The sequence below is a fragment of the Cetorhinus maximus genome, chromosome 17 (assembly GCF_964194155.1).
Source record: "Cetorhinus maximus chromosome 17, sCetMax3.hap1.1, whole genome shotgun sequence".
Taxonomy (NCBI): domain Eukaryota; kingdom Metazoa; phylum Chordata; class Chondrichthyes; order Lamniformes; family Cetorhinidae; genus Cetorhinus; species Cetorhinus maximus.
In genome coordinates, this window is record NC_135895.1 from 70,719,084 (window position 1) to 70,733,957 (window position 14,874).

Here is a 14,874-nt window from a genome sequence, read left to right on the forward strand (position 1 = left end):
TCTCCAAGATCAAATTGCTGCTGCCCTGAAAAAATTTCTGGGGAAACAAGTCGTTCCCTGCCACTTTCTTAGCAAATGTGAACAATTGCGCTATGAAACAAAGGATAGAGGATTCAATGGTGGCTGAATTTCGAGGTCGACCAAGTATTAGACAAGGATTCCAACACAAAGATGGGGTTGATGACAAGAGATCTGAAAATTGTCAATAGCCAATTTGTGAGTCGGGGCAAAAAGCGTGCCTGGGACGGTGACCGTAGACATTTAAACCCAAAAAATGCATGGGGAATGGTTAATCGGTGTTTTCGGCGTGATTCCCAGTATCATTACGTGATGAACTGCCCACAGCAAAGGAATCGTGTTTTTGAAATGACCCATGAGATGGATTAATCTGAAACTGAAAATGATGATGGTGACTGCCATGATGGAATTGTATTGATCATTCAGAGCTTGAATCCGGTGATGAGTATCTTGATGGTGGATTCCTTCAACTGTGCAGTTCTGGACAGTGGTCGCACTTCTATGATGTGTGGCATGGACTGGCTTGACTGTTATCTGAAGTCTCTTGATGAGGCGGATCGGCAGAAGGTCAAGGAGTATGAAAGCTCTACTTGCTTCAGGTTCGGAGATGACAATACATTAACATCCTTCAAACGGGTGGGCATCCCTTATAGGATAGCAGGGATCAATCTGCTTATCAATACTGATGTAGTTTCTAGCGAGATACCACTATTGTTAACTCGATCTGCGATGAAGAAGGCTCAGATGACGCAAGATATGAAGAATATAGAGCAGTTGTGTATGGAAAAGTTGTGGATCTACATTTTATTCGGTCTGGCCATTACTGCTTGCCACTAAGGAAGCCAGAGATTTCTCATCAAAAAGTTCATGAAGTTTTGTTAACTGCTGAGAATAAGAATTTGGTGGACAAAAAGAAGATCATTTGGAAATTACATAGACAGTTTGCACATCTGGCACCGCAGAAACTGAAGACTCTACTTTGAGATGCGGGAGTGGTTGATAAAGGATATGATGATCTTATTGAACAAATCATTGCTCAGTGTGAAATTTGCCTTAAATATCGCAAGACACCACCGCGTCCTGTTGTGAGCTTGCCACTAGCCAGGGAGTTTAACAATGCAATGGCAAAGGACGTGAAAGTTTGGGACAAGGATAGGGGTATTTCTTTGCTACACTTCATAGATACGGCAACCAGATTTAGCCTATCCACTGTGATACGTAGTAAAGACAAAAGGACTACTGTCAGTAAGGTCATGTAGAAATGGGTAGGAACAGGATTAGGAATACCAATGAAGTTCCTCACAGATAATGTGGGGAATTCGCCAATGATGAATTTCGAGATATGTGCAAAAATTTAAACATCATAGTTATACACACTGCAGCTGACAGCCCGTTTAGTAATGGTCTTTGTGAAAGAAACCATGCGATAATAGATATGTTACATAAAATATTGGCTGATCAACCAGATTGTAAATTGAAGATGGCACTAGCGTGGGCGGTGCACACAAATGGTTGGGGTTTACAGTCCGTACCAGTTGGTATACGGAAGAAATCCGAAGTTGCCATCGGTGTTATTGGATGCTCTCCCTGGTCTAGAAGGGACTAGCATTAGCTCCACCTTTCCTGCTCATCTGAACACTTTGCTTGCGGGCAGAAAAGCTTTCATTAAAGCTGAGGTTTCAGAGAAAATTTGGTGAGCCTACGGCACCGCATAAGACCATCAGGAATACAGTTTAGACAAGGAGACATGGTATATTATAAAAGGGAAGGCTGGAAAGAGCGGAAAGGACCTGGCAAGGTAATAGGGAGTGACGGGAAAGTAGTAATTGTGCAACACAGCAATCAAACTGTTAAGGTACATTCTTCACGGTTAATTGGTACTGACTATACTTCTACAAGTTCTGAACAGGACGTAGAATGCGAGGAGGCACCATACACTTCACATATACATATACTGGATAGTTACGTGGAGCAGACGATGGCAGATGCAGGGTTGACTGACTATGAACAAAATAATACTGAGGTACAGGACAATGCTATTCGTCCAAAAGGGCAACTACCCAAAGAGGAACCACGGTACATACATGCCAGAAGGGATGCCACTATCATAGGGAGAGCAGGAAAGGCCACTGGTAAATACAAACATTGGCTAAATGTGCAGGATGAAGGATAGGAGACGACCTATTGATTGGCAAACCGTGGTAAAGATGTGGAAACCCAGAAAGCGCAGTATGAGTTCTGACAGTGGACCAGAAAGTGGTTGCGACCCTAGAAAAAAATCACAGACTTGCGAATGGGGTTCTGCTCGCATGGGAGAACGCTCATATAGTAGCAGTCCAGAAAGGGAGAGAAATGTGAGTAGAGGCCGTAGCTTAGCAAGGAAGACCAAAGAGCAAGCTAGTAATCTCAATTGAAGTAGAAGTCCTTATGAGCGAGAGATTCTAGTAGCTGCTAATAAATTGGAAAATAAGCTGATAAAGGAAGCCAAACGGAAAGAGTTAGAAAGCTGGAAGGAATTTGGGGTCTATTCTGAAATACTGGACCCGAGGACAGCCAGCTTTATCTCACAGATGGATCTGTACAGAAAAGATACTCCCAGATAGCACATATAAGGCCAAAGCGAGATTAGTACCCCGAGGCTTTGAAGAGAGACTAGGAGATCAGGATGTCAGAGTGGGTTCGCCGACTACGTGGAAAATGAGTTTGAGGATTTTTTAAGCTATTTTGGCATTCTATTTGTGGGAGTGCATATCGATTGATACAAAGACTGCGTTCTTACAGGGGGAGTAGTTTCAAAAGGAAGTTTTTTTTTGAAACCACCCAAAGAAGCCGCGGATGTAGAAGGAAAGCTATGGAAATTGAAGAAGTTTGTATATGGGTTGAATGATGCATCAAGAATATGGCATTTTTCTGTGAGGTCTGTCCTGTTGAAAGCAGGTTGCATTCAGTTAAAGGCAGACCCTTAACAGAGCCAGTTAAGGAGTGACATTGAATTAACAATCTTATCTAGAAAATGTTAACCATATCCCAATAACTCGGGTTAGATCCTCACAAAAAGAGGATCCTGCTACCAGGGAGGAAACGGAACAGTTGAGAAGCTTGATTGGGCAATTGAACTGGTTGTGCACACAGACTAGGCCTGACGCTTGTTATGATGTGTTGGAGCTGAGTACCATGATGAAACATACTACAGTTGAGCAAGTTCTGAGAGCAAATAAAACACAAAAAAAATTAAATTCTGAGGGACGTGTGCTCAAATTTCCAGCCTTGGGTGATCCAGAAGATACGAGGTTGGCTATTTTTAGCGATGCTTCAAGTGCCAATCTTCCAGATGGGTACTCTAGCACAGCAGGATTTATCATATTCTTGGTGGGAAAGAATGATGAATGTGGCCTGCTGGCTTGGGAGGTGAAGAAAATAAAAAGGGTAGTGAAAAGCACCTTAGCTGTGAAATGCTGGCCTTGGTAGAAGCATTAGATATGGGGGTTTACTTATCCAATATACTGACAGAAATATTACATGAGGCGCAATGTGAGAAAAGTTTGCCCATAGAATGTTATGTTGACAAATGGTCTCTTTGGGACAATGTTCATTCCACGAAAAGTGTCACTGAAAAAAGCCTAAGATTAGACCTAGCCAGCATAAAAGAAATGTTAGAAGAGAGATCTCTAAGATACAATGGGTTGACACAAGTCACCAGCTATCAGACTGTTTTACAAAAAGAAGTGCCTGCACTAAGAAACTACTAAATGTATTGGAAAAGGGGTGTCTTATGTTATAATGATGCAATGAAAGAAAAACATTTTTGTTTTATAGTTGTTTATTATATATATATATATATATATATGGGAAACACGGGAACTATATAGATGTGGAAATACGTGACATTATTTCCTTCTGTTTGTTTAAAAAAAAAAGTTCTTTAAGTTTTTTTCAAAGTTTTAATTTAAAAAGAAAAGAGGGGAATCTGTCAATGTAGAAATAATCACACTGCCTGACAATCACCTTGCTAAATTGCTAGTTAAACAGGTGATGGGCATTGATTATCCCATCCAAATAGAATAAAAAAGAAACAGCTGGCACACTTTGGAAGTCAGTAGCACTGAGGAGTTGTCTTGAAAATAAACCAGCTTGAATCAAAAGACCAGCCTGGATTAATTCTTCCACCACAACCTCTTATTGTGAGTAACAATAAAGGCTAGTATTCCATCAGCCTTTTTGATTATTTTCCAAACCTGTTCTTGATCTATGTACCTGGGCCCCAACGTCCGTTTGGACCTCCACTCTTTCTAGCTTTTCACCATTTAGAAAGTACCATGTTCTATCCTTTTTAGGTCCAAAGTGGGCAACCTCATATTTGCTTGCATTGAACTTCATTTGTCACAGTTTTGCCCATTCACTTAATCTATTAATGTTGCTGGAATTTTATACTTCCATTTACAATATTCAGAATGCTGCCCATCTTTGTGCCATTGGCAAATTTGGATATGTGGCTTTCTATCCCATTATCCACATTGTTAATAAATGCAGTGAATTGTTGAGGCCCCAACACAGATTCTTGCCGAACACTGTTAGTCACATTAAGCTCTGAAGAAGAGTCGTACGGACTTGAAACATTAACTTTGTTTCTCTCACAGTTGCTGGCAGACCTGCTGAGTTTTTCCAGCATTTTTTTGTTTTTATTACACCATTTGTCACATCTTGCCAATTAACCCCACTCTTTGTCTCCTGCTGCTCAGCCAATTTCTTGCCTTCAGTTCCATGGGCTTCAACTTTAGCTAACAGTCTCTTATGTGGTACTTTATCAAATGCCTTCTGGAAGTCAATATAATTAATATCCACAGACATTCCCTTGACAGCTCCTTTGGTCACTTCTTCAAAAATTTAAATAGGTTTGTCAAGCATCACCTATCCTTTACAAATTCATGCTCTCTCTGATCAGCTGAAAATTTTCAAGATGTTCAGTCACCCTATCCTTAATTATAAATTCTAATAACTTCCTGTCAACAGATTTTAGGCTAATTGGTCTATAATTTTCTGGTTTTCCTCTTTCACTTTCCTAAATAGTGGAGTGATGTGCAGTTTTCCAAAGTAAGGGAATGATGCCTGAATTGAGAGAACTTTGGAAGATAATAATTAAGGTATTTGTGTTGTTCCCACCTACTTCCTTTAAATCCTGGGATGGAAACTATTTGATCCTGGGTATTTGTTATTGTTTAGTTCCATTATTTTCCTCATTACTGTTATTTTGATTATGCTAATTTTGTGAGTCCCTGTCCTTGATTCAACATTAGTTTCCTTGGGTTTTCTGGCATGCTGACCTCTTCTGCTGTAAATACTAACAAAAAAGTAATTATTCAGCATGCCTGGCATTTCCTTATTTTGTCACTGTTATTAGATTTCTAGGGGCCCACATTGCTAGTGGAGGGCATTCCATCACACCCCTGAAATATCCCTTGTAGATGGTAGAAAGATTTTGGGAGTCAGAATACCCAGTCTCTGACCTGCTTTTGTTGCCATAGTATTTATGTAGCTTGTCCAGTTAAACTTCTGGTTAATGGTGACCCTCAGGATGTTGATGGTATGGTATTCCATAATGGTAATGACATTGAAGGTAAATGGGGTATGGTTAGACTTTCTCTTTCTGGTGATGGCCAACTTGTGTTGCATGAATGTTACTTACTACTTTTCAGCCTAAACCTGAATATAGTCAAGGCCTTTCTCCTTGTGGTCACAGACTGTTTGTTTCATTATTCTGAGGGTTTGTGAATAGAACCAATCACTGCGCAATTATCAGCAAACATTGCCACTTCCAACCATATGAGGGAGGCAAAGTCATTGATGAAGCATCTGAAGATGGTTGCATCTAGAACACTGCCCTGAGGAACTACATAGTGATATCCTGGGGCAAAGATGACTGCCCAGCCAGTCGAGAGATACCCCTCTGGTTCCCATTGACTTCAATTTTACTAGTGCTCCTTGATGTCACACTCAACCAAATGCTGCTTTGATGTTAAGGGCAGCCTTTCTCATTGCATCTCTGGAAATCTGCTCTTGTACATGTTTGGACTGAGGCTTTCATGAGATCTGGAGCCAAGTGTACCTGGTGGAACCTAAACTGAGCATCAGTGAGCAGGTTATTGGTAAATGCCCCTTGATAATACCATTGATGACACCTTCCATCACTTTGCTGATGACTGAAACTAGACTGATGGGGTGGTAATTGGCTAGGTTTGACTTGTGGTACTTCTTGTGGCTTTGATTATACCTAGGCAATTTTCCACTTTGTCAGGTAGATGCCAGTGTTGTTGCTGTATGGAACAGCTTGGCTAGGGTTCCAGCTAGTTCTGGAGAGCAAGACTTCAGCACCATAGCTGGAATGTTGCTGGGGCTCATAGCCTTTGCAGTATCCAGTGCAGAGAGCTATTTCCTTATAACACGTGGAGTGAATTGAAAAGGCTGAAGACTGGCTTCTGTAATGGTAGGGACCTCAAGATGAGGCCAAGATGGATTATCCACTTGGCATTTTTGGCTGAAAATGGTTGCAAATACTTCAGCCTTGTTTCTTGCACATGCATTTGCGCTTCCATCATCATTAATGATGAGGATGTTCTTGAAGCCACTTCCTTTTATTAGTTGTTTAATCATCTCCCTCCCATTCATGACTGGATGTGGCAAGACTGCAAAGCTTTGGTCTAGTCCATTGATTATGAAATTACTTAGCTCTATCCATTGCATGCTGCTAATGCTGTTTAATACATAATTGTGTAGTGATGCAGCTTTGCTCACCCCATTTTTGGGTGCACCTGGTGCTGCTCCGGGCTACCTCTTCTACACTCGTCATTGAACCAGCATTGGTCCCTAGCTTGATGGTAATGTTAGAGTGAGGGATATGCTGGGCTATGATGTTACAGGTTGTTGTGGAATCCAAGTCTGCTGCTGCTGATTGCCTGCAGTGCCTCATGAATGTCCAGTTTTGAGCTGCAAGACCTGTTCTGAATCTATCCCACTTAACATGGTGGTAGTGCCACACCGCATGATGGTGGTTGTCCTCAGTATGAGGACAGGACTTAGTCTCCATGAGAAACATGCGGTGGTATTGTTCCTACCGATATTGTCATGAGCAGATGACAGGTGGATCAGTGAAAACAAGATTAAGTTGTTTTTTTCCATCATGCTGGGTCTCTCACCATCTACCACAGGCACAATCTGGCAGATATGTCCTGCAAGACTTGATCAGTAGTGGTACTATCAAGACCCTCTTGGTGATGGATAGTGTAGTCTCCCAGACTACATTCTGTGCCTTTGCTACCATCAGTTCATCTTCCAAATGCTCTTCAACATGGAGCAATACTGATTCTTCATTTGAGGAAGGGCAGTAGGTGGTAAATAAAATGAGGTTTCCTTGCTCATGTTTGATCTGATGCCATGAGACTTAATGCAGTTTGATGTCAATGTTGAGGACTCCCAGGGCTACTTCCTCTTGACTGTATGCCACTTGTGCGACCACTTCTGATGGGTCTACCCTGCCTGAACTCTGTTTCACCAAGGATGGCGAAGAAGGTGTCTGGGATGTTGGCTGATAGGTATGACTATGTCAGACTGTTGCTTGACCAATCTTTTGGACTGTTCTCAATTTTGGCATTATCCACAGATGTTAGTGAAGAGGACTTTATAGGGTGTACCTTTGTCACCTTTTAAATCTGGTTTCTAGATTGGTGCCATGTGATGTAGCTGGATTTATTTGTACTGTAGCTTTTTGTAGCAGTTTTAAGATAATTAAGTAGTTTGCTGGGCAATTTCAGAGGGCAGTAAAGAGCCATCAACATCACTGTGGGTCTTGAGTCACATATAGCTAAGACTGGGTAAGGATGGCCGATTTCCTTCCCGAAAGAGCAATAATGAATCAAATAGTTCATAACAATCTGGTAGTTCTATGGTCGCCATTACTAATACCAGATTTTTATTCCCAATTAATTTAATTAACTGAATTCAGATTTCCCAGCTGATATGGTGGAATTTGAACTCATGATTCCAAATCATTGTCCAGGCCTCTGGTTTACTAGTCCACTAACCACTAGGCTACCATAGCGGTGTTGCTGGAGGACAGGCCCAGCTTTTGCTGCGATCTCTTCCAACGTTTAATTGCTTTCTAATACTTATTATCTCATCTTGTGCATGAAGAATGGCTTTTTGGGTGAGGTGCATGCACGTTTTTGATACCCCTGGATCTGTATTGCAACAAGAGAAAATTTGGACAGTATAGACTCAGTTTAACTCAGAATTGCAGATGATCAATTTAGTAATCCACTGCAATTTACTGAGTCCAATGTATGTTAGAGTTGAATTAACACTAGATGTCATAGAGTCATATAAGGAAGATGGTTGTGGTTGTTGGAGGTCGATCATCTCCATTCCAGGACATCTCTGCAGAAGTTCCTCAGGCCCAACCACCTTCAGCTGTTTCATCAATGACCTTCCTTCCATCATAAGGTCAGAAGCGGGGATGATCGCTGATTGTACACTTGCGATTCCTCAGATACTGAAGCAGTCCATGTCCAAATGTAGCAAGACCTGGACAATATCCAGGCTTGGCTGACAAGTGGCAAGTAACATTTGCACTACACAAATGCCAGGCAATGATCATCTCCAACAAGAGAGAATCTAAGCATTGCTCCTTGCCATTCAATGGCATTGCCCCACTATCAACATCCTGGGGGTTACCATTGACCTGAAACTGAACTGGACTAACCATATAAATACTGTGGCTACAAGACCAGGTCAGAGACTAGGAAACCTGTGGTGAGTAACTCACCCCTGACTCCCCAAAGCCTGTCCACCATCTAAAGGCACAAGTCAGGAGTGTGATATTCTCCACTTGCCTGGATGAGTGCAGCGCCAACAACATTCAAGAAACTTGATACCATCAAGGGCAAAGCAGCCCGCTTGATTGGCACCCCATCCACAAACATTCACTCCCTCCACCACCGATACACAGTGGCAGCAGTGTATACCATCTACGAGATGCACTGCAAGAACTCACCAAGCCTCCTTTGAGAGCACCATCCAAGCCCACAACTGCTACCATCTAGAAGGACAAAGGCAGCAGATACATGGGAACACCATGGGAAGTTCTCCTCCAAGCCACTCACCATCCTGACTTGGAAATATATCGCCTTCCTTCACTGTCGCTGGATCAAAATCCTGGAACTCCTTCCCTAATAGCGCCGTGGGTGTACGTACATCACACGGATCACAGTGGTGAAGAAGGTAACTTGCCACCACCTTCTCAAGGGCAATTAGGGATGGCCTCGCCAGCGATGCCCACATCCTATTAATGAATAAAAAAAATCACAAGGGCATCTCCATTTTAACATCTACTCAGATGTGTTTATTGGTTTTGACTTTAACATATTAAAGGGATTATATATGGGTGATGCTATTTGTAAGGTTATTATGGATAGTTAGCATGCTACTTAGGAATAAAAGTAAACTGTCACCAACCTAAATTTCCTTGTGTATTGGAATGCATCTCTTTCTGTTGTGAATAGGTTATGCAGCAATGGAGCAACAAATGTGCTTGAACAGTCATTTGAAAGCATGGTTGACAATTTTGTTTTCTGGCAAGTGTGCTCTCACCAATGGCTAAAGAAGGTCTGAATAGTCAGCAAGTGCTCATTGTCTGAAAAGATGACAGTGTTTCTCTCTGGTAGTTAGTTATTTGCACCATATTGCAACTGTTATATAGTTCCTAATGCTCATTTCAAAGACAGTAGTGTCACCTTCATGGGTGGCAGCATTGTGCTTCTCAGTCCTATCACATTGCTATGTTTTATGGTGCTGGCCTAGGGCAGTCTGGGAACTGACACATGAGAGAAACAGTCAAACTGCACAGATATCCTCTTAACACCTGTATATAAGCAGGTGTTTTGAAATAGTTTTTAAAAGAATAGATGATGGCATGTGTTCCCAATCCCTCGGTTTTTGTGACCCAATTTTTGCTAATAATCCACAGTAAACTCGGTTAGGATTCAAAACCTAAAAAAGGAGTGTTTGCCACATCCCACTCCATACACACACGGAGGGTGGGGGCGATAGAGAAAAGGAATTTTACAGTGCAAGGACAACAGAAAATTAATATTAGTTCATATGAGTTCCAAAGTCCAAGGTCAGAGTCCAATGAGGAATTCTTTCACGTAGGCATTCGAGTTCAGTTGGCGGAAGTCTGGAATTGTAGGATTTGATTTTCAGTTGGTGCTGATATCACGAGGTGAATGTAGGAATGCAGAGATTGAGTTGGTTCTGTAGGCGATGGCACAAAATCTTCTAGCAGAGCCAGGCTTGCTGGGCAGCCTGTTGTTCTGCCAGGAAGAGCCTGCTTCCTGGTGGCTCACTGTTGAAACAGCAGGCTGGCCCAAAGATGTAATGTTAAAACTGTCCAAAAGGCCAGCTGCTTGTGTTATGACCGGTCCGCGAGCGAGGTTTCCCCAATTTGTTATGATCCCGGATGAGGAGGGATGAACTGGCTCCCTTTCTTTAATCAACCCCCTCGGTTGGTCACAAAATTAATTTGAAAAGGATCCCTTCCCTCATGGATACCTTTTCCCATTCCAAATGTATTTGTTTTAAAAGGAGCCAATTTAACCAGGCTGTCTGGAGTCAAAGAGCGAGTTTATTAGTTACTAAACATGAGGAAAATGAATAAAAATGTAACACATGTACACAGATTAGAAATGAGAAATTCAGTCCAGAAATAAAAGTAAAACAAAGATATACAAATTAGTTTTGTGGCTTGTACGTGAGGAGTACATGGTGAAACGTTGCAGCTATTAAGTTGGAGCGATTCCGGTAGAGCTGACTTTGGCAGTTGAGCAGGGTTAGAGATTCTTGGTTCTGCAGATTAGCTGAAAGGGGTTGTCCTGTTTCCTTTTCGACTGCGGCTTTTTTGACTTGTGACTTGCTTCAAGCAATCAGAGAGAAAGAGCTTTTTTACCTGCAAGCACAGCCTGCCCAGTTGGTGTTCTTCAGCTGTGACCTTCACAGCACACACACGCCAGAATCGAACACCAGACTAGCACACAGAACTAAGGTTGCAGTTAGCTTTTTTTAAACCCCTTCCCTTCTGTATTCCTGGAAGGGAAAAACAAACCTATTCTTTACCCAGATCTGTTTTCTTTCCAACTCAGCTCATGTTTACAGTCTGGGATATAACTCAACAGGAGGTTGTTTCGGCTGAGATGGTAATCATTTTCCATTGTCACTGCAACCGCAGGAGATTACTGTTCAGTTTGCACTGTATCTTTTCCTTTGAAATGCCTCTGCCTGAAGTAGGCTGTGTCACACCTTTTAGGTGCGACATTCCGTTCTCTCTGAACTAGTTGGTCAAGTAATCCACGTAGGAATTTTCCAGCAAGTGGCAACCTTACAGTCTCAGCCAGCTTTTGCTTCTTTGTCCTTTTTAAAAAAAAAAATGTCTTAACTAAAAGTTCAATATGTCCATGAGTAATTCAGGGATAGGATCCGTGGTAATGACATTTGGTTCATGTGAGATGGCCTAGTATTAGTTAATTGCAGCTTAACAATTTCTTAACAACAGTTTCTCTGCTTCTGGCCAGAATTCCACTGTTTCTCCTGTGGAGAGAGATGAGATGGTTAATAACATCTCTTCCAGTATAATGAGATTTGGTCTCCCTCTTTTGTGATAGTTCAGGATGGGGGAGCCAGTTCATCTGCACTTCCTCTGATTTCATTGATCACAATGAAATGTGAAATTCCAGAAGCTGCGAAAAGAATTATTTTGTTCTTGAAATTCCTGGGGATGGCTCACAGACAAATGTCAACTCTGTGGTCAGGTGACTTGTTGCAGCCATCTTTTCTTTGTTCAGCAGAAAAGTCAATTTAAAAAAAAAAGTGATAATGTTGTGAATGTATATTTGTTGGGTTTCATGGCTCTGAGAGATGAATAAGGATCTTTCTCTTTAAGCACCAACTTTGTTGTTTGAGAATCACAAGGTCACCCTCAACAGTGAAGTCTACTCACCCATTACATTTTTATATTTAATTTCTGGTTGATTTGCTAACTGAAACTGTGTATAGTTTAATTTTATTTTCTTCTACCTCTGTCTTTGCAGAATTACCCAAACTTAAGGATAAGCCACAAGCCATTGATCAACATCCACCATCAAGTCTCCAGAATGACTTCATCCCAGAAGAAATCCTGCTGGCTTTGACAACTATGACAAATTCATGCTGTCGTGATGAACCCCTTGGACCACTGGTGAAAAATAAAACTCGAAAAGATTTTAAGGTAAGGACAAGGGTTATGGAATCAAGGCGAGTATATAGATTTGGGATATTCATCAACCACAATTTAATTGAATGATGGAATGGGCTCAAGGGTCCATATGGCCCGCTCTTGCTCCTATGTTCTTAATATTCAAATGATTTTTGAAATGAGTTTGGGCAACCTCCATCTAGGTCATAAGGAAAACAGTCCCTAATTTAGTGTAAAATAAAGACTTGCATTTATTTAGGTCCTTCCTACATCGCAGTAATGACTGCACTTAATTGGCTGTGAAGTACTTTGAGACGTGAAGCCCATTCGTGCTTCATGAAAAGCACTACAAAAATGCAAGTCTTCCTCCCTCCCACCGTTTCTCTCTCTCTCTCCCTTTCTGTAAAAGATTTTAAGGTTCAGATTACCCAAAATAGGCCGTCGAAGATTCATAAGTGATTTTGAGATAGATTATTAATAAATAGGCAAAGAAGATGTGCTATCTAAAGCAGGTGAGAATGGTTTACTGCTCCCGGATTGGACAAAAGGGCAAGCACGGGTTGCTGATCCCCATGGCTGATGGTGGCAGTCTCCTCAGAGCTGTTTACTGGTCCTGGATCAGACAAACGGATGGATGAAGCTGATCTCCATGGCTGGAATTAACAGTCTTTTTCTGTTATCTAACAGCAGTCGTCTTCTCTCTTGTTCTTTGCCTTCTCGAGTTGGCTGAAATATCAGGAAGCTCTTTGTCTCCTCCTTGGTGATGGTTGGAAGTGGCAGTTCCTTCTGTTTTCTTCAGTTTTCTTGAGCTAATCAAGGTGTTAGGCTGGAGCCAGCACTGTCCTATCATTCAATTAGATCATCTATATCTTAACTCCATGAACTCCCTTTCTTTATTCAACCCCCTCGGTTGGTCGCTACAAAGTTAATTTAAAAAGGATCCCTTCCCTCATGGATACCTTTTCCCATTCCAAATGTATTTATGTTTTAAAAGGAGCCAATTTAACCAGTCTGTCTGGAGTCAAAGAAAGAGCGAGTTTATTAGTTACTAAACATGAGGAAATCTAATAAAAGTGCAACACACATACACACAGATTAGAAATGAGAAATTGAGTCCAAAAATAAAAATAAAACAAAGATATACAAATCAGTTTATTGGCTTGTCTGTGAGGAGTATATGGCGAAACGTTCCAGTCATTAAGTTGGGGTGATTCCAGTTCTGTAACTTTTAATACCTTTGTCTAACAAAAATCTATCAACTTCCGTTTTGTAACTTTTCGATTGACCTAGCTTCAACAGCTTTTCGGAGGAAATATATCACTCTCTTAATTGCTTTTTTCAAATAATGGCAACAAATGGATTTCCAAAATAATTTTTGATGAAGACAACATCCCTTTAAAAACCAACCATGTGGTGCTTAGTATACTAGTCAGACCACCATCTTTATTGTGACTCAAGGCTGGGTATAGAAATATGGAGCAGAATTTAATAGTTGCAGCTGCAAAATTGCTGGCAACCCCACCACTGCCAATTTCGAGAAGCCCGATGGGATTAAGTCCTGATCAGGCACCAGCTGCCGGCCAGGCTTCCCGAAAGTGTTGACTAGTACTGTAGCCTAGACCGGGCATCAGTAATGGAGCGCAGGAAACAGGTGAGTACGGTGGGTTTGCTGGGCCAGATAGGAAGGTCCTGGCGAGTGCAGCGAGGAGGGAGATCGATTTGAAGGACAGAGTGGGGTGGGGTCTCACTCCAGTTCCCTCTGTTCATGGAAAAGTGGGGGTGTCTCCACCCTGCAACTTACTGCTTGGTCACATGGCCCCCTTGCCTCCAAGCGCTGGGATGTAGGGGGTGGTGGCATTAAATTCTGTCTATGACGTTTCTTCGGATAACCACTGTAACAATTCTCTTGATTTTCCTGGTTTCCATGAAGCTACAGAGTGCTGGAAGTTGCAGATTAGTAAAGATTTTTTTCTACAGTCAGTTTATTAAAACACCATCATGATGTGGCCTCAATTGAAGGGGCAATAATAGTGCACTTATAGCAATTCATTTTCCATCGTGCACAGATTTCTTTTTTTTTAGTTATTAGTTTATTATAAAACCAGACTTGTCAAGTAGAAAGGCAAAGCTTATTAAATGAAATATGAAAGTAGAACAATTACTCTTTCTAAATACCCTATACGTGAAAGTTATTTAATTTAAATATGCAAAATGCATGTTGGGATTTTATTCTGACACATTCCTTTATTTCAGTTAAACAATGCCATGCCCTATACCCAAATACTTCATATTCTCTGTCTCCTCAGTTACATCACACCCGACCAACTGATCGTGTATGGCATCACCCGACTCGGAGAACAAAATTCAAGTATTTGATAGATCAGCCTGTCTCAGTGGCCCGAGCTGGAAGGTAGGTTTTTAGAACCACTTGAGGTGGCGAGGTTTATGTAGAATATGTTGCACTATAGCGGCAAAGCCCAGCGTACTTCCTCATGGACTTAGAGTGAAATCGATTTTGTTTACTCATTAAATTGTGAGCATTAGAAGCACAATAGCTGAGAATGATACTGTGAGAAAAGATA

General features: G+C 41.5%; 1 protein-coding gene across 1 annotated transcript in view; it reads left to right on the forward strand.

Annotated features, from left to right (window-relative positions):
• The window catches only part of axdnd1 (axonemal dynein light chain domain containing 1), a 248,778-nt gene that overhangs the window by 11,135 nt on the left and 222,769 nt on the right, over nt 1-14,874 (forward strand). The window contains exons 4-5 of the mRNA XM_078561454.1: nt 12,150-12,325; nt 14,599-14,702. Coding sequence (XP_078417580.1) covers nt 12,150-12,325; nt 14,599-14,702 — 280 coding nt within the window. The remainder of the gene's footprint in view (nt 1-12,149; nt 12,326-14,598; nt 14,703-14,874) is intronic.